This window comes from Oncorhynchus mykiss, chromosome 21, assembly GCF_057628025.1.
Source record: "Oncorhynchus mykiss isolate SJ-2025 chromosome 21, ASM5762802v1, whole genome shotgun sequence".
NCBI lineage: Eukaryota > Metazoa > Chordata > Actinopteri > Salmoniformes > Salmonidae > Oncorhynchus > Oncorhynchus mykiss.
Window position 1 is genome coordinate 34,156,395 of NC_143042.1, and position 27,924 is coordinate 34,184,318.

Genomic DNA, 27,924 nt, shown 5'->3' on the forward strand with positions numbered 1-27,924 from the left:
CCCACGGTTTAAGTTCACAACTTTTAAAGGAGGAACCACTGTACCAGACAAGCTAAATTCCTTCTATACTGGCTTTTAGGCAAGCAAAACTGAAACATGCATGAGAGTACCAGCTGTTCTGGACGACTGTGTGATCTCACTCTCCATAGCCTATGTGAGTGAGACCATTAAACAGGTTAACATTCACAAGGCCGCGGGGCCAGACGGATTACCAGGACATGTACTCAGAGCAAGCGCTGACCAGCTGGCAAGAGTCTTCACTGACATTTTCAACCTCTCCCTGACCCAGTCTGTAATACATACATGTTTCAAGCTGAACACCATAGTCCCTGTGTCCAAGAACGCCAAGGTATTCTGTCTAAATGACTATCTGTAGCCTTGAAATGCTTTGAAAGGCTGGTCATGGCTCACATCAACACCATCATCCCAGACACACTGGAGCAGCTCCAATTCACATACTGCCCCAACAGATCCACAGATGATGCAATATATATTGCACTCCACACTGCCCTCTGCCACCTGGGCAAGAGAAACACCTATGTGAGAATGCTGTTCATTGACTATAGCTTAGCGTTCAACACCATAGTTCCCTCCAAGCTCATCACTAAGCTCAGGACCGTGGGACTGAACACCTCCCTCTGCAGCTGGATTCTGGACATCCTGACAGGCCACCCCCAGGTGGTGAGGGTAGGCAACAACACATCTGCCATGCTGACCCTCAACACGGGGGTCCCTCAGGGGTGTGTGCTTAGTACCCGCCTGTACTCCCTGTTAACTAACAACTTCGTGGTCTTGCACAACGCCAACATCATCATTAAGTTTGCTGACGACATGACGTGCTTGGCCTGATCACAGACGACATTGAGAGTCAAATAAAGGTTAAATAAAAATGATTTAAAAAGGTTTGGCATGGGCCCTCAGATCCTCAAAAAGTTCTACAGCTGCACCATTGAGAGAATCTGGCTTCATCACCGCTTAGTATGGCAACTGCTCGGCATCCGACTGCAAGGCCCTACAGAGGGTAGTACGTGCGGCCCAGTACATCTCTGGGGCCGAACTCCCTGTCATTCAGGACTTCTTTAGCAGGCAGTGTCAGAGGGAGGCCCTAAAATTGTCAAAGATTACAGCCACCCAAGTCATAGACTGTTTTCTCTGCTACCGCACGGCAAGCGGTACCGATGCACCAAGTCTGGAACCAACAGGACGCTGAACACCCCTAAGCCATAAGGCTGCTAAATAGTTATTCCGGTAGCTATTGGTTAACTATTTAACTATCTTCATTGACCCTTTTTGCACTAACTATTTTGACTCATCTCATACGCTGCTGCTGTTGATTATCTATCTTGTTGCCTAGTCACGTTATACTTACCTCAATTACTTCGTACCCTTGCACATCGACTCGGTACTAGTACCCCGAGTATATAGCTAAATTACTGTTACTCATTGTGTATTTATTCCCTGTGTTATTATTTTTATATAATTTCTCCATATTGTTGGGAAGGGCGCGTAAGTAAGCATTTCACTGTAAGTCTACATCTGTTGTTTACGAAGCATGTGACAAATACAATTTGATTTGAATTAAGCATAGCATTGTCATATGAATGCATGCATGCGCCCACCCGCACACCAAATTAAGATGCGATCTCACCACAGGTGAAGCACCACCCTTCAGGGCACGCCATCCCCCTCTCCTCTCCTCCTTTCCTCTCTTTCTCCACACGTTTTATTTTATTTTTTTTAAATCTCTCCCACATCTATAGCCTCTGACACTCTACCTCCCTCACATTCTCCCTGCCTTCCAACCGCCTCTACTCTACTCCTCTCCTCCTTTCCTCCACTCCAACTCTGATCATCTCTCCCTCTCATCCCTGCCTTTCAACTGCCTTCCTGCTCAGCGACAGGATTTAAAGCTCCATCCAACCAGTCTTTAAAACCAATATGTTCCCTTTCCCTCCAAACCCATTTCCCCTACAGTAGGACTGTGTTCGGGGAATAAAGAAGGCGTTAGGGAGAGAGAGAGAGAGAGAGAGAGTATTTGGCCATGCAAACTGATGTGTAACCACTGAGCCAGTGTGTGTGCTGTCAGCTAGCATCAGTGTAAAAAGATTGTCGGCAGTAGGACGGGCATGCGTGGAGAAAAGAGAGGGATGAGAGAGAGAAAGAGACAAAGAGAGAGAGATAGGGAGGAGTGAGGAGTGAGAGAGACGCATGGAGAGAGAGAAAGAGAGCGCGTGGGGAGAGAGGAGAAAAGGAAAAGGGAGAAGAGACAGATAAAGAAAAGAGAGAGACCGGTCCCCCTGAGTGTAAATACCGGCCAGCACATAGGCATGGGTAGAAGAGAGGAAGAGGGAGTTGAGGAGAAAGGGAGTGGCTGAAAGCAGAGAGAGTGAACACTAATCTGGAGAGAGACGAAGCATAGCAAAGTGCCAGGGAATGTAGGCCACTGGCCCATTTCCTCATTCAAGGGAAATAATTGGCTATGTACCGTATGTATATTGGTATGTGTCTGTGTCTGTGTGTGTATAAATAGTTGTCTTATTTTTAATATGTACAGTACATCGTTATTGTAACTATGGTGGAGAAATGACAAGATTACGCTATAATGCTGTAATTGCATCAAATGGTTGTTTTATGCAACAGAATAAGGAGTTGTTAGAACCCTCATGTGTTCTACTGAGGATGGGCCTTTGGAAGATTTACGATGTCTTTGGGTGATACCGCGCTCCAGAGCATGAGTTAATGTTTCTGTTCTATAAGGTACCAGGGAGAGATGACCCCAGGGCCAGACCTTGGTCTCTACACAAAGATAACTGTTTTTACAGCAGATAGTGTCTACTGTGAATTATAAGTATCCTTCATACAATTCTTAACCTTGGGACCCATTCCATACATCTGTTGTTTGTCATGTAGCCTGAAGAGATGTGTTGGCTATATGTTGGCTATAAAGACCTTTGTACTTTTGTCTCTGGGCTCTCAATGAATCATCTGAGTGTGATTCGTCAACCAGCCATCATTAACTTAGAGAACTCAATCGATTCACTTTACATGTGTGTGTTGTATTGACCTGCTCCCTTATTAATAAGTGAATAAAGATTTAGTTTAAGTATAACTCTGACTTGTGTGATAAGTTTGTCTCTCCTCATTTGATAGTAAGGAAATTAACCACCACATAACGATGATGTTTTTCTCTCTCTACCTCCTGCTGTTCCCGCTTTTTCTCTCTCTACCCCTTCTGTCTAGGTATCTCTTCTCTCTCTCTCTATCTTTCTTTGTATCATTTTCTCTCTACCCCCTCTCTCTGTCTCTGTCCTCTTCACTGTTTCCTTTCCTTGACCCTTTCTTCTTTCTTCCTTCCTCTCCCCTTCATAACATTGTCTGGTAATGTGATCTTTGTATCATACACACAACAAAAGGAAACACAAAGGACGTGTCCCAAATGGCACCCTATTCCCTTTGTAGACCAGAACCAAAAGTAGTGCCCTATGTAGGGAATGGGGTGCCACTTGAGACGCAGGCAAAGACAGCTGGCCTTCTGATAGTCTAACCTCCCATAGGGCCTTGACAATATCTAAATGTGCCTTTCCTCTCTGAACAGAATGATAGTGAGGGTACACGCACACACACACACAGACACTTTGCAACAAAGTTGTAATCCACCGCTTCTCTACCATTCTCCCGAAGGAGAAGAGAAAACGTGTGTGTCTGCATGCAGTGCTCCATTTGTGTGTGTGTCTGTGTGCGTGGGCGAGGTACATAAATTGGGAGGCCTCCACTGCTGCTCTTTGAAGAGTGAGTTTCTGGAGAACTATCCATCTGGTATTAGCTACTGCAGCTGCATTCCACACCACTGTCTCAGTGGAGAAACACACACACACACCAGTAAAGGCTGCTGAGGGGAGGATGACTTATAATAATGGCTGGAACAGACCAAATGGAATGGCAACAAACACATGGAAACCACATGTTTGATGTACAGTCGTGGCCAAAAGTTTTGAGAATGACACAAATATTAATTTGAACGGTCTGCTGCCTCAGTTTGTATGATGGCAATTTGCATATACTCCAGAATGTTATGAAGAGTGATCAGAAGAATTGCAATTAATTGCAAAGTCCCTCTTTGCCATGTACAGTAAATGAACTGAATCCCCCCAAAATATGTCCACTGCATTTCAGCCCTGCCACAAAAGGACCAGCTGACATCATGTCAGTGATTCTCTTGTTAACACAGGTGTAAGTGTTGACGAGGACAAGGCTGGAGATCCCTCTGTCATGCTGATTGAGTTCAAATAACAGACTGGAAGCTTCAAAAGGAGGGTGGTGCTTGGAATCATTGTTCTTCCTCTGTCAACTATGGTTACCTGCAAGGAAACACGTGCCGTCATCATTGCTTTGCACAAAAGGGCTTCACAGGCAAGGATATTGCTGCCAGTAAGATTGCACCTAAATCAACCATTTATCGGATCATCAAGAATTGTCACGCCCTGGCCATAGAGAGGCTTTGTATTCTCTATTTTGGTTAGGCCAGGGTGTGACTACGGTGGGCATTCTATGTCCTTTTTTCTATGTTTTGTATTTCTATGTCTTGGCCTGGTATGGCCAATCAGGGACAGCTGTCTATCATTGTCTCTGATTGAGAACCATACTTAGGTACCCTTTCCCCCACCTGATTTGTGTGAAGTTAACTTTGTAGTTGTTCAGGGCACATAGCCCAAAGCTTTGTTCTTCGTTTTGCCGGCGTCATTTTTAAATAAAGTTCAAATGTACGCTTACCATGCTACACCTTGGTTCAGTCCTTCAGCCAGCCGTGACAAGAACTTCAAGGAGAGCGGTTCAATTGTTGTGAAGAAGGCTTCAGGGCGCCCAAGAAAGTCCAGCAAGCGCCAGGACTGTCTCCTAAAGTTGATTCAGCTGCGGGATCAGGGAACCATCAGTACAGAGCTTGGCAGCAGGCAGGTGTGAGTGCATCTGCACGCACAGTGAGGCGAAGACTTTTGGAGGATGGCCTGGTGTCAAGAAGGGCAGCAAAGAAGCCACTTCTCTCCAGGAACAACATCAGGGACAGACTGATATTCTGCAAAAGGTACAGGGATTGGACTGCTGAGGACTGGGATAAAGTCATTTTCTCTGATGAATCCCCTTTCCGATTGTTTGGGGAATCCGGAAAAAAGCTTGTCGGGAGAAGACAAGGTGAGCGCTACTATCAGTCCTGTATCATGCCAACAGTAAAGCATCCTGAGACCATTCATGTCTGGGGTTGCTTCTCAGCCAAGGGAGTGGGCTCACTCACAATTTTGTCTAAGAACACAGCCATGAATAAAGAATGGTACCAACACATCCTCCGAGAGCAACTTCTCCCAACAATCCAGGAACAGTTTGGTGGCAAACAATGCCTTTTCCAGCATGATGGAGCACCTTGCCATAAGGCCAAAGTGATAACTAAGTGGCTTGGGGAACAAAACATCGATATTTTGGGTCCATGGCCAGGAAACTCTCCAGACCTTAATCCCATTGAGAACTTGTGGTCAATCCTTAAGAGGTGGGTGGACAAACAAAAACCCACAAATTCTGACAAACTCCAAGCATTGATTATGCAAGAATGGGCTGCCTTAATTGACAGCATGCCAGGGCGGATTGCAGAGGTCTTGAAAAAGAAGGGTCAACACTGCAAATATTGACTCCACTGCATCAACCCCATGAAATTGTCAACAAAAGCCTTTGACACTTATGAAATGCTTGTAATTATACTTCAGTATTCCATAGTAACACCTAACAAAAATATCTAAAGAACCTGAAGCAGTAAACTTTGTGGAAATTAAAATTTGTGTCATTCTCAATACTTTTGGCCACGACTGTATTTGATACCATTCCACCTATTCCGCTCCAGCCATTACCGTGAGCCCGTCCTCCCCAATTAAGGTGCCACCAACCTTCTGTGACACACACACACACACACACACACACACACACACACACACACACACACACACACACACACACACACACACACAAATAAACACAAATGCACACACACATTATCGACCTCATTACTAACAGACACTTCAACCCAGTAGTCAGCACAGTATCTCTGAATCGCCAATCTCAATTCATGGTCTATCTACAGCACCAGTCAAAAGTGTGGACACACCTACTCATTCAAGGGTTTTACTTAATTTTTACTATTTTCTACATTGTAGAATAATAGTAAATACATAATACCACATATGTAATCATGTAGTAACCAAAAAAGTGATAAACAAATCAACATTTATTTTATATTTAAGATTCTTCAAAGTAGCCACCCTTTGCCTTGAGGACAGCTTTGCACACTCTTGGCATTCTCTCAACCAGCTTAATGAGGTAGACACCTGGAATGCATTTCAATTAACAGGTGCGCCTTGTTGAAATGTAATTTGTGGAATTTATTTCCTTCTTAATGCATTTGAGCCAATCAGTTGTGTTGTGACAAGGTAGGGGTGGTATACAGAAGATGGCCCTATTTCATAAAAGTCCATATTATGGCAAGAACAGGTCAAATAAGCAAAGACTAATGACAGTCTGTCATTATTTTAAGACATGAAGGTCAGTCAGTCTGGAAAATGTCAAGAACTTTGAAAGTTTCTTCAAGTGCAGTCGCAAAAACCATCAAGCACTATGATGAAACTGGCTCTCATGAGGACCGCCACAGGAAAGGAAGACCCAGAGTTACCTTTACTGCAGAGGTTAAGTTCATTAGAGTTACCAGCCTCAGAAATCGGCAATTAGCTGCACATCAGATTGCAGCCCAAATAAGTAACAGACACATCTCAAAATCAACTGTTCAGAGGAGACTGTGTGAATCAGGCCTTCATGATTGAAATGCTGCAAAGAAACCACCATTTAAGGACACCAATAAAAATAAGAGACTTGCTTGGACCAAGAAACACGAGCAATGGACATTAGATCGGTGGAAATCGGTCCTTTCGTCTGATGAGTCCAAATTTGAGACCGCCGTGTCTTTGTGAAACGCAGAGTAGGTGAACGGATGATCTCCGCATGTGTGATTTCCACCGTGAAGCATGGAGGAGGAGGTGTGATGTGTGGGGATGCTTTGCTGTTGACACTGTCGGTGATATATTTAGAATTCAAGGCACACTTAAACAGCATGGCTACCACAGCATTCTGCAGCGATATGCCATCCCATCTGGTTTGCACTTAGTGGGACTATCATTTATTTTTCAACTAGACAATGACCCAACACACCTCCAGGCTGTGTAGGGCTATTTTACCAAGAAGGAGAGTGATGGAGTGCTGCATCAGATGACCTGCCCTCAGCAATCATCTGACCTCAACCCAATTGAGATGGTTTGGGATGAGTTGGACCGCAGAGTGAAGAAAAAGCAGCCAACAAGTGCTCAGCATATGTGGGAACTCCTTCAAACCTGTTGGAAAAGCACTCCAGGTGACTTCCTCCTAAAGCTGGTGGAGAGAATGCAAAGAGTGTGCAAAGCTGTCATCAAGGCAAAGGGTGGCTACTTCGAAGAATCTAAAATCTAAAATAGATTTTAATTTGTTTAACACTTTTTTGGTTACTACATGATTCCATAAGTGTTATTTCATAGTTTTGATGTCTTCACTATTATTCTACAATGTAGAAAATAGTAAAAATAATGAAAAACCCTTGAATGAGTAGGTGTGTCCAACCTTTTGACTGGTACTGTGTATTTCTGAATCCATACAGGGTATCCACAGCAGGATGTGTAAGACTTTGAGCAAAGTGTCTGTGTATGTGTGTGTCTGTGGGTGGGTGTGTGGGTGTGTCGGGCATACTGATGCCCACGGCCGGCTGGCACAGCAGAGCGGTAGCTGTTGTATAAGACAAGGGATCAAAGGTCAAACAGAAACCATGGGAGAAATCCAACAAACAGACCAACTAGCTTTCTCCTCACACACGCACACACAGAGATGGGAGGGAGTAAGAGGGAGAGAGAAAGAGAGAGAGAAAAAGAGAGACAGAGGATGAGAGAACAATTTAAATCAGAGGAGGCTGGTGGGAGGAGCTATAGGAGGACAGGCTCATTGTATTGGCTGCAATGGATTATTTGGAACGGAGTCAAACGTGGTTTCCATATGTGTGTTTGATACCATTCCATTCATCCCATTCCAGTCTTTACAATGAGCCCGTCCTCCAATAGCTCCTCCCACCAGCCTCCTCTGATGTACTTAGCATGCAGTAGTACACCAACACACAGTGCTGTGTTTCCTTCCTTTTGCAGATAACTACCCCTCTGAGTACAACAATGAGATCCTTGTCATCCCTCTCTTTCCTTCCTCATTTCCTTCCTTTAGCCCGCCTGTCCCCTCCCCCTACCTCCTTCCTTTCCTTACTCCTATAACCTCTTTGTAACTCCCACCACCTTTCTCTTCTTCCTCCGCCCTCTCTTTCTCTCTCACCCTCTCTCTATTTATCTCTCTCTCTCTCTCTCTCTCTCACCCTCTCTCCATTTCTCTCTCTCCACCTTCCCTTCCTTATGTTTACTACCTTTCCAAAGGTTTCATTGGGCTTACGGTGTCATGCACGGTTGTCGTGGTAACCCAGCTGTGAGTGTCATTATGGGGTAATGTGTGTAGATTGATGAGGAAAAACAACAACTGTATCCATTTTGAAATAAGGCTGTAACGTAACAAAATGTGGAAAAAGTCAAGTGGTCTGAATACTTTCTGAATGCACTGTATATGTATAATGTCTTACTGATATGTGTACGTGTGCCTGAAAGTATCCAATAATCTACTGGTTCTGTGTGTATTCATCAGTGAGCTTGTCTGTGAATGTGTACTGTGTTGTATTTGTGTACTTCTCTTTTGCGGGCTCCGCCTGGTTTAATATAAATGGCAATCGCCTTACTGTAAAGGGAATGGGGTGCTATTTGGGATGCACTCTCAGCCTCCAGACCAGACCAGCTGGTCAGATTCTAAACCAAACAGAGGGATAGAGAGAGAGAGAGAGAGCGAGAGAGCGAAAGAGAGAAGAAGAGAGAGATAACGAGAGCGAGAAAGAGAAATAGAAAGAGAGAGTGATAGACAGGGGGAGAGAAAGAGAGACAGAGAGGGGGGGGGGGGAGAGAGAGAGAACACTGCCAAATATCAGTATCAGAGGGCAGAAGGGGAGCGTACATTTGAGATTGAAAGAGAGAGGGAGGGATAGAATGACAGAGAGATGGAGGGATGGGGTAAATAGGTTAGTGGAAAACGGCCAAGGGGTGAACAGTTCACTGACAATACAGGGGCCATGGGGCCGAATCGGTGCCCTTTCCGGTCTCCAGGACATTACATGCATAAATATGCATGAAAAGTATCTGTATAATACATTATATAAGTGTCCTGCACTTTGTCCTAATTGCAATTTGAAGACACACCATGTAAAACCTTAATAAAAACTACCCAGAACACTGACAAAATAGGATTTTAACCCGTCCCCCACTCTCACTACACTTAACCATGAAATATAATGATTAGAATCCTTCAGAAATTCACAAGATGTTAGTTAAAATACACATTTTAGTCGTGTCCCCAGGTTTTCACTCAGTCCTGTTAACCTGACACATCCCCCCCCTCTAAAAATTTGGGACATTCCACAAGTTACATGATCAACAGGAAGTAGCATCATTTGAGTCTCCTGAAGGCCATGGGAAGACCAAAAGTAAGTTCTCTCACTCTGCTTCTGTATTCGTTTTTATCATATTGTAAGTATGACCGAGAAGTCCTGTTACCTAAATTATTTCATATAATTTTTTTTTTAAAGATAGTTTTGGTAAACCACTTGAAGGTGCTAAATGTTCTCATGCTATTAGCATTGATGCCACGTGGCTACATTTCATGCATTTGCTAATGCTATGCTGAAAACTCAGGCTAAATATGAACGGTAACAGGACTGATGTTTGAATGAAATAGCCATTTGAAATGTGTATCTGGTATATACATTGATTAATACTATTCTCTTGATTTTAAGTTTTACAGTTGGAATTACTGAAGGTGCTTTCTGTTTTACAACGTGAACACATTACTTACAGGGAGCCAGCCCGACTAAGCGCTGCGGAGAAGCAGGGGCGCTCTCGCGTTCGACGCGATGCCGTGTCCAGAGAGGAGAGAGAGATACTTCAAAAAAGAACAGCAGAAATACTGGGAGGACATAGCATCAGGCAGGAAGTGGAGAGAGACTTACGACAGGATCAAGTCCAGGAAAGTAGCCCTAAAGCACTTCACCACACCTCCAGAGAGCCCCCCGGCTTTCACCAGACAGAGCTGATAATCCAGAGCCAAGCACTTCCAGGTCAGGATGAGAGTTAGCTCTAGTGCCAAACTTTTCTAAGAAAAGGCAAGTTTTTGTTCATTCATTTTTTTTGCAATTCTATATGAAATGCAATTGCATGTCGTGCTTGCAAGTGAATGTTGTGTTTTATATGCAGAAGAATAGTATTTTCAGGTTAATATTAGGTACTGGTCGTCAATGTGGAGATGATCAGCTTTTTGTATTTGTTGTCTGTCTTGCCTTTTGTAGAGGAAGATGGAGAACCCATACTGTGCAGAGGCAGGAGCCAGACACACATGCTGCAGGGGGAGGAGCGATACTCACACCTTCTCTCTCTTTCTCTCTCTCTCTCTCCACCGCCCACCCCACCCCGCACACACAAGCACGCACTCACATACATGCACACACACTCATGCAAAAGCACGCACACACACTCATGCAAAAGCACGCACACACACTCATGCGAAAGCACTCACACACACTCATGCAAAAGCACGCACACACACTCATGCGAAAGCACGCACACACACTCATGCAAATGCACGCACACACACTCATGCGAAAGCACTCACACACACTCATGCAAAAGCACGCACACACACTCATGCGAAAGCACGCACACACACTCATGCGAAAGCACTCACACACACTCATGCAAATGCACGCACACACACTCATGCGAAAGCACTCACACACACTCATGCAAAAGCACGCACACACACTCATGCGAAAGCACGCACACACACTCATGCGAAAGCACTCACACACACTCATGCGAAAGCACGCACACACACTCATGCGAAAGCACGCACACACACTCATGCGAAAGCACTCACACACACTCATGCAAAAGCACGCACACACACTCATGCGAAAGCACGCACACACACTCATGCAAAAGCACGCACACACACTCATGCGAAAGCACGCACACACACTCATGCAAAAGCACGCACACACACTCATGCGAAAGCACTCACACACACTCATGCGAAAGCACGCACACACACTCATGCAAAAGCACGCACACACACTCATGCGAAAGCACTCACACACACTCATGCAAAACCACGCACACACACTCATGCAAAAGCACGCACACGCACACACACTCATGCAAAAGCACGCACACACACTCATGCGAAAGCACTCACACACACTCATGCGAAAGCACGCACACACACTCATGCGAAAGCACGCACACACAATTGTTACTGCTTTTATGTTGCTATTTAGACTAAGATCTTTTTTTTGCCAAATATAATGACCTCTGTTTTATCTTTGTTTAATTTAAGGAAATCCAGTTATTCTCACACACACCAGCACTCATTCCTGTTACTCAGCACTCATTCCTGTTACTCAGTGCTCATTCCTGTTACTCAGTGCTCATTCCTGTTACTCAGTGCTCATTCCTGTTACTCAGTGCTCATTCCTGTTACTCAGTGCTCATTCCTGTTACTCAGTGCTCATTCCTATTACTCAGTGCTCATTCCTGTTACTCAGTGCTCATTCCTGTTACTCAGTGCTCATTCCTGTTACTCAGCGCTCATTCCTGTTACTCAGCGCTCATTCCTGTTACTCAGTGCTCATTCCTGTTACTCAGCGCTCATTCCTGTTACTCAGCGCTCATTCCTGTTACTCAGCGCTCATTCCTGTTACTCAGCGCTCATTCCTGTTACTCAGCACTCATTCCTGTTACTCAGAGCTCATTCCTGTTACTCAGCGCTCATTCCTGTTACTCAGCGCTCATTCCTGTTACTCAGCGCTCATTCCTGTTACTCAGTGCTCATTCCTGTTACTCAGCGCTCATTCCTGTTACTCAGTGCTCATTCCTGTTACTCAGTGCTCATTCCTGTTACTCAGCGCTCATTCCTGTTACTCAGCGCTCATTCCTGTTACTCAGCGCTCATTCCTGTTACTCAGCGCTCATTCCTGTTACTCAGTGCTCATTCCTGTTACTCAGCGCTCATTCCTGTTACTCAGTGCTCATTCCTGTTACTCAGCGCTCATTCCTGTTACTCAGCGCTCATTCCTGTTACTCAGTGCTCATTCCTGTTACTCAGCGCTCATTCCTGTTACTCAGCGCTCATTCCTGTTACTCAGTGCTCATTCCTGTTACTCAGTGCTCATTCCTGTTACTCAGCGCTCATTCCTGTTACTCAGTGCTCATTCCTGTTACTCAGCGCTCATTCCTGTTACTCAGTGCTCATTCCTGTTACTCAGTGCTCATTCCTGTTGCTCAGCACTCATTCCTGTTACTCAGCGCTCATTCCTGTTACTCAGCGCTCATTCCTGTTACTCAGCGCTCATTCCTGTTACTCAGTGCTCATTCCTGTTACTCAGTGCTCATTCCTCTTACTCAGCACTCATTCCTGTTACTCAGCGCTCATTCCTGTTACTCAGCGCTCATTCCTGTTACTCAGCGCTCATTCCTGTTACTCAGCGCTCATTCCTGTTACTCAGCGCTCATTCCTGTTACTCAGCGCTCATTCCTGTGACCCAATGTTCATAGCTGTTATTTAATTGTTTTTTATTTAAAAAATAAAGATAAACCACTTATTTTTCAATTATGTTTGGTCCATCATTTAAACAATTGTTTGATGAATCACATGATAGATTTTTGATCAAATTTAGGTTGGGGTCTCCCTTAAAAAAAATGGCTTTGTGTTTTAAAAAGAAATACATTTCACCTGCATATGTTGACGTTTTAGCTACAGATATATATTTTTTGAACATGTAACCAATTATTACCTTTAAAATAACCACTTTATTGAGGGGAAAATGAACTAGTTGGCATGACTTTTAATTGATATTGAAACAGTTGTAAGAGTTTTGGTAACAGGACTGAGAATAGTTAAACATGTGTGCTATTAGATACAGTGCTGAAAAAAAGATAAAGAATGAAGTTTAATTTTGAAAAGTTACAACATGGAAATGGCACCGATTCGGCGGAATGACCCACAGACACACAGAGTCTCTGTGTCCCAAATGGCATCCTATTCCCTATGTAGTGCACTACTTTTGACCAGGACCCATAGTAGTACCTTATATCGGGATTACAAACACACACACATTTTAAGGAGACGAATAGCCAGGTCTTCAGTCATTCTTTAATCCTCTAAATAATCCCGTGTTCGGAGGGCTAAACAACAACATAAGTAGTCTTCCGCACCTGGTAAACACTCAAATTAGAAGTCATTAAGAACTGCTTAGTAGCTGTAAGCCACTAAAGTTTATGGTAGCATTAGCGGCTAACGCGAGTAGATAGCATCAGGAGGATTATGAATAGTTGCAAATTAGAAGCAAAAAGTGCAGGTTAGTATTAGCTAGCGTCATAAATTGCATGAATTCCTAGCATTTAGACTGAAGGCATAGCATATATAGTGCACAGTGGAATTTGTTTAAATGATTGTGTTTTGTGTAGTGCATTCACAATAGCCTCCTTCTAACAAAGAATCATGCTGACGTTCACTTGCATTGTGAGGGACTAGCATTGAGCTATAGCATCACTGCCAAATCAAAAGCACCTATTGAATACACATAGGCTAATTATCTAGTAATTATCTTATTGTTTTCTCATGATTTGGTTGGGTCTAATTGTGTTGCTGTCCTGGGGCTCTGTGGGGTCTTTCTCTCTCTTCCTCTTCCTCTCTCACTTTCTCCCCCTTATCTCTCTCTCTCTCCTTGTCTCTCTCTCCCCCATGTCTCTGTCTCTCTCTCCCCCCTCTTGCCTCTGTCTCTCTCTCCCCCTCTCTTGCCTCTGTCTCTCTCTCCCCCCTCTTGCCTCCGTCTCTCTCTCCCCCCTCTTGCCTCTGTCTCTCTCTCCCCCCTCTTGCCTCTGTCTCTCTCTCCCCCCTCTTGCCTCTGTCTCTCTCTCCCCCCTCTTGCCTCTGTCTCTCTCTCCCCCCTCTCCCCCCCCCTCTCTCTCTCTCTCGCTCTCCCTGTCTCTACCTCCCCCCCCCCACCCCTCTCTGTTTATCTGTCCTAGATGACAATGTATTGCATCAGGCAGAGACTGTCTGGAGGAAGAAAAAAACAAAACACCATGCACATCACTTCTATCCCAAAATTCACTGCAACAAATGTAACTTTGTTGTGACCAACTTTTTATTTATACTGAACAAAAATATGGACTCAACATGCAACAATTTCTTTGCTTTTACTGAGTTACAGTTCATATGTGGAAATCAGTCAATTGAAATAAATAAATGAGGCCCTAATCTATGGATTTCACATGACTGGAAATACAGATATGTATCTGTTGGTCACAGATACCTTAAAAAAATGGGCCTCAGGATCTCATCACGGTATTTTTGTGCATTCAAATTGACATTGATAAAATGCAATTGTGTTTGTTGTCTGTAGTTTATACCAGCCCACACCATAATCCCACCGCCACCATGGGGCACTCTGTTCACAATGTTGACATCAGCAAACCGGCCAGTCTGCGGTTGTGAGGCCGGTTGGACATACTGCCAAATTCTCTAAAACGACATTGGAGGCATGTTATGTTAGAGAAATTAACATGAAATTCTCTGGCAACAGCTCTGGTTGACATTCTTGCATTCAGTATGCCAATTGCACGCTCCCTCAACATTTAAGACATCTGTGGCATTGTGTTATGTGACAAAACTGCACATTTCAGAGTGGCCTTTTATTGTCCACAGCACAAGGTGCACCTGTGTAATGATCATGCTGTTTAATCATCTTCTTGATATGCCACACCTGTCAGGTGGATGGATTATCTTGGCAAAGGAGAAATGCTCAGTAACAGGGATGTAAAACCTATTTGTGCACAAAATTGAGAGAAACAAGCTTTTTTGTGCGCATGGAACATTTCTGGGATCTTTTATTTCAGCTCATGAAACATCGGACCAACACCCTACATGATGCTTTTATATTTGGTTCAAGTGTAGTTTTGTCCTTTTTTTCAGAGGGAGTACAGAAACAATTCAATAAATGCACACAAAGATAACCCGAAACCATTTCCCCCTCAAAAAATGTCAGATAATATTACAGTAATAATGTGGCAGAATATGTGTGATGGAAGATTAGTATTTTTATCATTATAATCTTTATGTGAAGTATGTGTGTGTATGTGTCTGTGACTGTGAATGTTGGTTGACATACATGGAATGGAGTACTATAGTGCTGTAGTATGAAATCTAATCCAAATGTATTTCAGTATTATAATGCCTTATTAGTGGCTCCGCGTTACGCTAGATAAAAATATCCTTCTGCCTCTGGGTGCAGGGAAAGGGAGAGAGACTGACAGAGAGAGAGAGGGAGGTGGAAGAGAACGAGAGAGAAAGAGGTAGAAGTGGAGAGAGAAACGGAGAAGGATAAATGTGTTGGTAAAAGGAAGGGTGTGTGTGTGTGTGTGTGTCTCTCTCTCTCTCTCTCTCTCTCTCTCTCTCTCTCTCTCTCTGTGTGTGTGAGTGGGAGAGAGAGAAGTGTAAGCGTTTGCCCCACTTAATCATTCGTGAGTTTTCACTGCCGCGTGAGTGTGTGTGAATCATGTGTTTATGACGTCATTCTCAAGACATCCGGTTGCGAACCAAATGTCAAAAAATATATCTTTACTCCCGTCTTTCCTTCTTTCGCTTCCTTTCCTCCTTTATTTTCTTCTCTCACCCTCTGTCTCCATTATGAGTCAACACATAACAGCAACGTTTTCTTCTATCAACAGAGAATAAAAATAACTGACAACTACTGCACTAATTAGGGACAGACAGAGCTAGATCCAGAGCCACCCAAGTGACAATGTGACACCTTAGACTACTACTGCTAATGAGAGCTAGATGGAGAGAGAGATGGAGATTGAGAGAGAGATTGAGAGAGCGAGAGAAGACAGACACACACACTGACAGACACACAGACACAGACATTTTGAGGACATCTTGCCCTTAAGCCTGCTCAGATAGACATGTTGATAGGTCTTTTATAATCAAGTAAACCAGACAAGTCTGGGGTTATGTCTGGTAGCTCCTAGGCTGCATACCAAATGGCACCCTATTCTCTTTATAGTGCACTACTTTTGACCAGAGCTCTAGTCAAAGGTAGTGCAATATGTAGGGAAAAGGGTGCCATTTGGGATGCTGCCTAATGGGGTGTGGGAGTGGGAGATGAACACACAGGAATCAAGGAGACAAGAGGAGAGATGCCGGAGGGTAAGAGAGATATACACTACCGTTCAAAAGTTTGGGGTCACTTAGAAATGTCCTTGTTTTTGAAAGAAAAGCATTTTTTTGGTCCATTAAAATAACATCAAATTGATCAGAAATACAGTGTAGACATTGTTAATGTTGTAAATGACTATTGTAGCTGGAAACGGCTGATTTTTTTAATGGAATATCTACATAGGCGTACAGAGGCCCATTTACATCACTCCTGTGTTCCAATGGCACATTGTGTTAGCTACTCCAAGTTTATCATTTAAAAAGGCTAATTGGTCATTATAAAACCCTTTTGTAATTATGTTAGCACAGCTGAAAACTGTTGCAATAAAACTGTCCTTCTTTAGATTAGTTGAGTATCTGGAGCATCAGCATTTGTGGGTTCGATTACAGGCTCAAAATGGCCAGAAACAAATAACTTTCTTCTGAAACTCGTCAGTCTATTCTTGTTCTGAGAAATGAAGGCTATTCCATGCGAGAAATTGCCAAGAAACTGAAGATCTCGTACAATGCTGTGTACTACTCCCGTTACAGAAAAGCGCAAACTGGCCCTAACCAGAATAGAAAGAGGAGTGGGAGGCTCCGGTGCACAACTGAGCAAGAGGACAAGTACATTAGAGTGTCTCGTTTAAGAAACAGACTCCTCACAAGTCCTCAACTGGCAGCTTCTTAATCTTTCATTTTTATTGGCCAGTCTGATATGGCTTTTTCTTTGCAACTCTGCCTAGAAGGACAGCATCCCGGAGTCGCCTCTTCACTGTTGACGTCGAGACAGGTGTTTTGCTGGTATTATTTAATGAAGCTGCCAGTTGAGGACTTGTGAGGCATCTGTTCTCAAACTAGACACTCTAATGCACTTGTCCTCTTGCTCAGTTGTGCACCGGGGCCTCCCACTCCTCTTTCTATTCTGGTAAGAGACAGTTTGCACTGTTCTGTGAAGGGAGTAGTACACAGCGTTGTACGTGATCTTACATTTCTTGGCAATTTCTCGCATGGAATAGCCTTAATTTCTCAGAACAAGAATAGACTGATGAGTTTCATACCATTTCTGGACATTTTGAGCCTGTAATCAAACCCACGGATGCTGATGCTCCAGATACTCAACTAATCTAAAGAAGGACAGTTTTATTGCTTCTTTAATCAGGACAACAGTTATCATCTGTGCTAACATAATTGCAAAAGGGTTTTCTAATGATCAATTAGCCTTTTAAAATGATACACTTGGATTAGCTAAAACAGCGTGCCATTGGAACACAGGAGTGATGGTTGCTGATAATTGGCCTCTGTACGGCTATGTAGATATTACATAAAAAAATCAGCCGTTTCCAGCTACAAAAGTCATTTACAACATTAACAATGTCTACACTGTTTTTCTGATCAATTCTGTGTTATTTTAATGGACAAAAAATGTGCTTTTCTTTCAAAAACAAGGACATTTCTAAGTGACCCCAAGCTTTTGAACAGAGAGAGAGAGAGAGAAAGAGAGAGAGAGAGAGAGAGAGAGAGAGAGAGAGAGAGAGCAAGATACAATGGAGAACAGAGAAGCAGAGAATATTGGGTATTTTGCGTGTGGCCTAATGAAAGAGAGTAGTGAGCACTTGTCACATGCTATACATGTTTTTAATCAGCTCTCAAATGTCAAGAGACACTCATTTCCTGGAGCCACATTGAGTTAAGGTTAAAAGGTCATCAAGTCAACAGAGTGGAGGTCAATGATCATCCAGCATCAACAGGAGTATTTCTTAGTATTCATCAGCATGTGCAGGTGTGCATGTGTAATTGTGTGTGTGGTGTGTGTTTCAGGATTGCGTAACTTGAGTGTATGAGTGAATGGATGTGAACACAATGATTCAGCTTTGTCTGAATTTATAGGAGACTTAAATCCAATTCTTCCTCGCTTTACTGAGGGCTGGGTACACAGCCTAGTCTTAGACAGGACACACACACACACACACACACACACACACACACTAGTCTTAGGTAAGACTTGGATGACGTCAAACCTCCGACAAGTGTTAAAGGAGGTTCATTCTTTCATTCCTTTCATCACCTTCCCGCTCTTCCAACACCTCTTCTGTTTCCCTCTCCTCCCTCTCCTCCCTCTCCTCCCTCTCCTCCCTCTCCTTCTCCCTCCACACCCTCTCAGTTAAATTCAAAGGGACTTTGTTGGCATTGGAAACAAACAGTGCATTCGGAAAGTATTCAGACTCGTTCAGTTTTTCCACATCTTGTTCACCGTTACAGCCGTATCCTAAAATGGATTAAATTGTTTCCCCCCCCCCCCCCCCATCAATCTAAAACAACTAAAACAAAACATAAACACACGACAGAAAAAGAAGGGACAGCTCATCAGAAATCAGCTGGATATAATTGAAGAATCCATTGACCCTAACCCCTTCTGGGAAAATTGGAAACCACTGAACAATCAACAGCACAAAGAGTTTTCTAAATCCAAAACGGAGATGTGTGGAACAAACAGAAAAAACATACATGATCAAATACAAATCTTAGAATCAACTATTAAAGACTACCAGAACCCACTGGATTCTCCAGTTAGATTGAATGAACTACAGCTGGTCCTGGGGCTCTGTTCACAAACACAAACACACCCCACCCAGCCCCAGGACAGCAACACAATTAGACCCAACCAAATTATGAGAAAACAAAAAGATAATTACTTGACACATTGGAAAGTATTAACAAAAAAACAGAGCACACTAGAATGCTATTTGGCCCTAAACAGAGAGTACACAGTGGCAGAATACCTTACCACTGTGACTGACCCAAACTTAAGGAAAGCTTTGACTATGTACAGACTCAGTGAGCATAGCTTTGCTATTGAGAAAGGCCGCCATAGGCAGACAGGCTATGTGCACACTGCCCACAAAATGAGGTGGAAACTGAGCTGTACTTCCTAACCTCCTGCCAAATGTATGACCATATTAGAGACACATATTTCCCTCAGATTACACAGACCCACAAAGAATTCGAAAACAATCCCATATCAGCAGCAAGATTTGTGACCTGTTGCCACAAGAAAAGGGAAACCAGTGAAGAACAAACATAATTGAAAATACAACCCATATTTACGTTTATTTATTTTCCCTTTTGTACTTGAACTATTTGCACATAATATGACATTTGCAATGTCTTTATTCTTTTGGAACTTTTGTGGGTGCAATGTTTACTTTCCCCCAACTATGCAAACCTGTATGTGGGACAATTTTAGGAAGCACTCCTTTACAAAACAGAGACACACACCCTACTTTCTAAAATCCTCCTATGGAAGAGATACATAGATGATGTCTTTGTGCTCTGGGAAGGAAGTCAGCAGGAACTAAATTAATTCCAAACTCTACTAAACGAGAGCTCTGAATAACTCAAACTCACCATGCAGACTGATGAGAGAAAAATAAACTGCCTGGACTTATGGATGATCGAATAGAGTGATGCATTACACACAGACTTATACACAAAGCCCACAGATCGCAAATACCTTGCTATGTGTGGATAGTATGCATCCCCTTCCCCTCGAGAATGAACTACCATCCAGCCAGTTATGCAAGGTTAAACGAATCTGTGTCCTCCAGACAGATTTTGACAGCAATGCTCAAAAAAATGAGAGGCTACAAAACTCTCGATGCTGCAATGATGTAAATATCTAAAAAAATCAAGAGAGGAATTACTTAAAACTCAACCAAAGAAAAACAACGCAACCGTCTTCTGCACTCAGACACTCTTGACACCCATTGGGTTAAATCTGGAAGAGACGTCTCAGTTGAATGCATTCAGATGTGCAATTGACTAGGTATCCCTCATTTCCCTTTCCAAATGGGAACTACAAATGTGGCTCATGCGCAAAGTGCAGTAGCACTATAAAAACATCCTTCTTCAGACACCCACGTGCAGGTCGGGAAAAATCCCTGTTAGGGGTGTCATCTCATGCAAGACCAAGGGAGTAATGCATCTCACCACCTGTTCATGTGGAAAAGCCTACGTAGGATAAACGAAAAGACAATTAAAACAACGCATAGCTGAACACCGTAGCTCAATCAGGTGTAAGAACATTGACTCTCCAGTATCAGCTCACTTTGTTGAAGCTAACCATCCCATCTCCTCCCTCAAATACACAGGCATTGAACATGTTGCTCTACCAAGGAGAGGAGGTAACATCGAGATCCTAATACTACAAAAGGAGGCTTACTGGAGATGCGATCTAAAAACATTGACCCCAGGGAGACTTTACTGGAGATCCGATCTAAAAACATTGACCCCAGGGAGGCTTTACTGGAGATCCGATCTAAAAACATTGACCCCAGGGAGGCTTTACTGGAGATCCGATCTAAAAACACTGACCCCAGGGAGGCTTACTGGAGATCCGATCTAAAAACATTGACCCCAGGGAGGCTTTACTGGAGATCCGATCTAAAAACATTGACCCCAGGGAGGCTTTACTGGAGATCCGATCTAAAAACATTGACCCCAGGGAGACTTTACTGGAGATCCGATCTAAAAACATTGACCCTAGGGAGGCTTTACTGGAGATCCGATCTAAAAACATTGACCCCGAGTGGTCTGAATATTAACTTTGATCTCAGGCCCTTCTTATGTACAATTCTCTCTTTTATGAACTTTTTTTAAAGTCTTATGAATGTATATAACCTTTCTACAGCTTTTCGGCGTACACCTAATATGTTCACCCTATTGACGAAGCGTATTATGCATTAGGGCTGAACCAAAAGATTACATGTAACAAATATGAAATGAAATAGGAAACAGTTAAATATGTGAAATTGAATTAAACAATAATGTATGTTGATGCTAATATTATGTACAACATTAAATTACGTTTCCACATGATAACAATAGCCTAATATATTTAATATGCCATAAACTATAATTTTTTTAACAGTTTCACTCAATTCATTGTAATTAACTTCATCATTATGACACACCCCTCACTACTGTCATTGGTTGCACTAATTGCACTGTGTGTCTACATAACCTCTTTTGAGTATTCATGACGTTACCCCGAGGAAGGCACGGTGATGCCGAAACGTTGGTGATTTACCCAATAAATGACTGGGAGTTGATATATGGAGTGTGTGACTCTCTTTATTTGATGTCGTTTATAGTTTATTCGCCGTTAGTCAGCTCCTCCACACAAAATGATTGTTCTGGGTGTGCGCCAGCTCATGTTCTTTATTGTAATGTTTACTGTATTTGTAAACATTACAAACAATGTTCGTATTGTTTATTTCACTTTTGTTTATCATCTACCTCACTTGCTTTGGCAATGTTAATAATGTTTCCCATGCCAATAAAGCCCTTAGATTGAATTGAGAGAAGGAGAGAGAGAGAGAGAGAGAGAGAGAGAGAGAGAGAGAGAGAAAGGAAGAAAGAAAGAGTGCTATAGCTTGGCTGACAACCTCACACAGGGTGAAAATCAACAACATAACATTCACACTGCTGTCAACAGCCTAACACACAACCAATATTGCAGCCTCCTACACATTCAAATACACACACTGCAATATGCAAACAGGTGCACAAATCCACTCACACGGTTAAGCACGAATGCTTAATGAAGAAAATGAAGAACACTTAGACTGGAAAAATGCTGTGTATGTGTGTTGACCCTGTCCAGGTCGAATGGTTGTGCTAGCTCTTGCATCATATGAGGTACCGTTTGTAACATGCTACACGTTTGTCCAAAAGATGTATCCCATGCCAAAACATATTAAAGGGATACTTTAGGATTTTGTTATTGAAGCCCTTTATCTACTACCCCGGAGTCGGATGAACTCACGGATGCCATTTTTACGGATCTGCATCCAGTATGATGGAAGTTATTGTTAGTTTTGCAAGCCAATGCTTGCAGTTACCATAGACTTTGAGTCACTGTGCTAACGCTACTTAGCAGTTGCGCTAATGCTAGTTAGCAGCTTCCTTCAAACTGCATGCAGAGACAAACATTTTATCCACAAGTTCATCTGACTCTGGGGAAGTAGATAAAGGGATTCATTGCCAAAATCCTGAAGTATCCCTTTACTTCTCTCCATTGGTTGGTTTAGCGTGAGAGTGTACAACATGACCATTACTGTTACATTCACACCCCATAGGGCGCTGTATCTTCGCTAGACCAAGTGCCCCTTAAAATTGCCTCTGGTAATGTCCTCCAATCTTGCTCCAGGAATCCAGTTCACACGCACACACAGGAAGATGAGGATTGGATGATTGACTGAGTTTAATTTTCTCTGAATCATATTACTTCTTCCTCCTCCTCTTCACTGCTGCTGGTTCCGCTAATGGAAAATAGCAAAGTGTGCACAGGCAAGTACACACACACACACAAACACACACTCATGTGAATCATGCTGTAAAGTGTATAATCACACAGTGATGCTGCTTGGGAGTGAAGTCATTCTCTAATTGATTGTTTATCTCTGCAACATACTGCTTATATACACACAGACTGAAACGCTAAGTGTGGGTTTGAGCTATTACAATATAGATGTAGATGAACTAGAAGGGCATGGGAGGGGTGGTCAGTGGCTCAAATACAGCTATTATAGTATAAATATATACCACAAAGAAGGGAAGATAAGGTGAGGTCACCTATCTTTCCCCACATTGACATCATCAGATCTGAGTGACACTATCCCCTTTAAGCCAATGGGTAAGAGTGACTGCCATGACTTGAATGATAACTTCCTCCTCTCTAGGCTTGGGCAGTATCCAGATTGTCATATCGTCATACTGTACTTTTCCATTTCCCAGGATTTACAGTATTACCGGCATAGCACACAAGGGGGCGCTACAACCTCAAGAAAAGGCCATTGGGCCTCTATTACCAGAACACAAACAAATTTAGCACAAACTAATAGCAAAATCACCGTTACCTAAATTCTAACCAGCGAAAATAAACAAACTAATTGCAAAGACAGGAAAATCCAGCCCATAAAGTTATACAAGCATAGCTAGTAGCTAACGAATGTCATTGTTGGTGAGCGTGGACATTGCCAAGCGAAAGTGAACGAGAGAAATTATGCAAATGAACAAAGATGTGATGCATGCTTTTCCGAAGGTGTGTACATGTGTACACGGAGCCGATGTGAGAAGAAGAAGAAAAATGCTAGTAGGAAGCAGAGGGAAAAAATGGCAGCTGTACAGATAACTCATCCAGAACTCTGTGACTTCAGGCAGAAAGCAATTATAAGATATCTGATGGCAAACATTTAGTAGTGAATTGCGTACAAGTGTAACTTCATCACCTTATGTGCGCCGCACAACAGAGACTTGCCGATAGATATCGAATGCTGTGGACTCACCAGCTCCCGCTTTCTCCCATTGTGCTACTTACAAACAAACATGTGACTGGCTCAACTGTTCTGGGGAACTGCGGTAAGCTTCATAATGTATTCCTAACGTATTGCACAAGTTGACTGCAGGTAATAACTTAAAAAGTAGCGACAAATATTTTATTTTATTGAAAAACCTCAAAGAAATAGTTTCAACGGTATTGACGGTATTTTCCAAATACCCCCGATATATGGTATATGGTGTATACCGCCCAAGCCTCCTGCTCTCCTCTCGTTTGGTCTCTCCCTCTCTTTTCCGAGGATGTCTGTAACTGTAGATGACTCAGACACGCTCCTCCTTTCCCCTCCTTCCCCGCCTCTTCTGAAAAGATGCACTCCTTTCCCTCCCTCCTTCCCCTATCCCTCCTTTCTTCCCTCCTTCCCCTCTGAAAGAAAAGTAAAGCAGTGTAACACGCCTGGCTGTAGTGGCCGACAATCATTTTATTGCCAAACTGTCTTCATTAAGGTATAACGACAAACACTAGTCACTAGTTTATATAGTTTGAAAGGACACACACACACACACACACACACACACACACACACACACACACACACACACACACACACACACACACACACACACACACACACACACACACACACACACACACACACACACACACACACACACACACAGGTGTCTGCAATCCTGGCTTTGACTTCATTGGTTGATTTACAGACATAAATAGAAGATACAAAAAAGCATGAATGGATAACATACGATCATAGATACAATATGGCTATATAGGCCTACAAAATATTATTTGCAATGGGTAGCAAAAACACAACAATCACAAGAATGGCTTCAGATCAAAACTCTACGTTGAGACCGAAGGGAGCAAGAGCCTTTCAATTGAAGATCCAGGCGGCCTCTCGTTTTAAGAATAAATGATTGTCAAGGAACCACACCCGCTTGCCCCTAACCATACAGACCTATAGGATCAGGTTACCCATTAGGAGCCGAGAATCAAAAGCGACCCTGGATTTGTTGGGTATAGAACATACAGGATGTCATTACATAACCACCAGCTGACACCTGAAACCTTGACGTCTGCTGAACTGGGGTCAGGTCTTGCAGCAAATAGCCCGTTATCCCTTGTTTCGCAACACGTTACGGCTGACTCAGAATCATGGGAAAACAGCCTGAAATAAAGACACAAACAGGTGCCTTCCCCCTCCCCACACACACTCATCTGGCCCAGCCCTCGTTCAGGAACCGTTTGGGCATCTCGCAAAGTGCTTGAACCCTCACCATCACTCTTCAGCTTCCCCTTTTCTCCCCCTTTTTTCCTGCAGTATCTTTCCCTCTCTTTTTTCCACTGTTTTCATCTCTACGGTACTTAAAGTAGGAGGCTTTTGTTATTCTCGTCAAAACAAACAGGAGATAATACAATGTCAAAGTCAAAGCCGCTGTCCTTTCCTCCCTCTGATTTATTTAATTAGCCAAATAAATCCCCAATACAAAATGTCGGCCATTTTCCTTCCATCCTGTCGCTGGGTTATTTTCAGACAGCAGAGCTGAGCAGGGTGACTATAATCAGGACTTTGGCCCACATTCAATGGGAAGTAAACTGTGTGTGTGTGTATGTCTCTCTCTCTCTGTGTGTATGTGTGTGTGCGTGTGCGTGCGAGTGTGTGTGCGTGTGTGTATTTCCAGTGTAACAGACAAACGGCAGCTGTTGATAAGCTGACAGGGACTGAGCTCGTGGTATATACACTAATCCTTCTGCACATGTGTTTTAGTAACCAATATTATTAACTGGCTTTACGGAATAAAAACACTTGTCCAAACACATGACATAACACACAGTCAACACAATGTAACATGTCTGAGAAAGTGCCTCGATGTAGGATCTTAATTTGATCACTCATTTGGTGCTGCAAATGTTCCTGCAAAGAAAATGCAGTACCTATAGGATAAGGAAAGAGACGACACAACAGTGGTAGGCCTGATTACCAACAACGACGAGACAGCCTACAGGGAGGAGGTGAGGGCCCTGGCGGAGTGATGCCAGGAAAATAACCTCTCCCTCAACGTCAACAACACAAAAGAGCTGATCGTGGACTTCAGGAGACAGCTGAAGGAGCACGACCCCATCCACATCGACGGGGCCACAGTGGAGAAGGTGAAAAGCTGCAGGTTCCTTGGCGTACACATCACTGACAATCTGAAATGGTCCACCCACACAGACAGTGTTGTGAAGAAGGCGCAACAGCGCCTCTTCAACCTCAGGAGGCTGAACAAATTTGGCTTGGCCCTCACAAACTTTTACAGATGCACCATTGAGAGCATCCTGTCGGGCTGTATCACCGCCTGGCACGGCAGCTGCACCATCAATGACTGCAGGGCTCTCCAGATGGTGGTGTGGTCTGCCCAACACATCAACGGGGGCACGCTGTCTGCCCTCCAGGACATCTACAACATCTGGTGTCACAGGAAGGCCAAGACGATCTTCAAGGACCGCACCCAGCCGAGCCATGGCCTGTTCACCCAGCTACCATCCAGAAGGTGAGGTCAGTAGAGGTGCATCAAAGCTGGGACCGAGAGACTGAAAAACAGCTTCTATCTCAAGACCATCAGACCGTTAAATAGTCACCACTAGACGGCCCCCACCCAGTACCCTGCCCTGAACTTAAGTCACTGTCACAAGACAGCTACCACCCGGTTACTCTACCATGCTGCTGCCCTATGTACATAGTCATGGAACACTGGTCACTTTATATAATGTTTACATACTGTTTTACCCACTTCATGTGTATATACTGTGCTCTAGTCAAGTCCATGCTACTTAACTATTGCTGTACATATCCTATTCTTCAGATATACTACATATATACATACTACATACTACATACATATCCATATACTCTCCATATTGCGTATAAATCCCATCACATAGTTATATATATATATATATATATATATATATATATATATATATATATATATATATATATTTCTTCAATCCATTCTATTACTTTTTAGATTTGTGTGTATTGTTGTGTATAGGGCTGCTGCGGTGACCATATTACTGCCACACCGGCGGTCACGAGTCATGAAGGCAGTTAAATTCCACGTGACCGTTTAGTCACGGTAATTACAGAGCTGCTGATGGTCATTAGTAGCCTACCAAACTTGCTAACTGCCTGGTACTCAGCAATCTATTGTCCCTTTAATCACTCTGGCATCAATGCAAATGTATTCGAAAATCTAATCAAACACTTCACAAGAGCCAATGAGCTCATGTTGCCCAACACTTCAATAGGCTATGCAACTGGGCGAGAAAACAGAGTGATGGCCTCTATATTTATTTCTCAACTTTCCTAATATTAGGCACATTGCTTAAATTTACAACAGCTACCTGGCTGGCATGAAAATAAACCACAGGGAAAAGCGTCCTCCATTCGCTGTTTAAGTGCATAGAGTGCATAGAGTGCAAACATGTATGTTTTCCACTGCCCTGTTTCCATACAGGTTTCCATACAGGTGCATGATAAAGGTACATTCAAAATCAAAACAAAATTTCACACATATATTAGTTAGTATATGTAAAGGCAAGATTAAATCAAGAATCGTCTGATGGGTGGCAATATTAGCCTGTCACTTGTGAATTATATGTTACCACTTGTGAACGATGCCCGGCATAAGAAACAATGCCTTTTTTTGGCAACTTGTTCTAATCATATTCGCACACCTCATGTAGCGTATCGCAACTAAACTTCTTAAAATGAAGCACATTAATCCGCTTTACAAGGGGTGTAGAGCCTAACTGGCATATAAAAGCAGCGCCTGAGTTTCAAGTTTGGGGAAGATCATTTTCACCATAAAAATGCACCTTTATAATAAAAGCATTACATGCATAATTGCATTTGCGGTCACTTTTAAAAATTGTGTTTTCCACTAATGGAACATTTGCTCTTATAACCTACTATACCATGTGTGCATTGCTGCGCTTATAATGTGAAGAAATAGCTTGATAGTTTATCAACATTTTAAGCTAAATGTTCTGATCTGTTGCATCAGCCACATTACGTAAAAAATGTTTTGATGCTAGTGGTTAAATTAATTTGGGATCTATCGCATCCCACAATTGTCCCA

General features: G+C 43.0%; 2 protein-coding genes across 2 annotated transcripts in view; one reads left to right on the top strand and one right to left on the bottom strand.

Annotated features, from left to right (window-relative positions):
* pea15 (proliferation and apoptosis adaptor protein 15) overlaps positions 1–27,924 on the bottom strand; it is a 60,884-nt gene that overhangs the window by 25,996 nt on the left and 6,964 nt on the right. The window lies entirely within an intron of this gene.
* LOC118942929 (uncharacterized) lies at positions 10,168–12,852 on the top strand. Its single transcript, XM_090214468.1, has 2 exons — positions 10,168–10,306; positions 10,535–12,852. Exon 2 carries the CDS (start codon positions 10,541–10,543, stop codon positions 11,519–11,521), a length of 981 nt encoding a protein of 326 aa, XP_090070594.1. The 5' UTR covers positions 10,168–10,306; positions 10,535–10,540; the 3' UTR covers positions 11,522–12,852.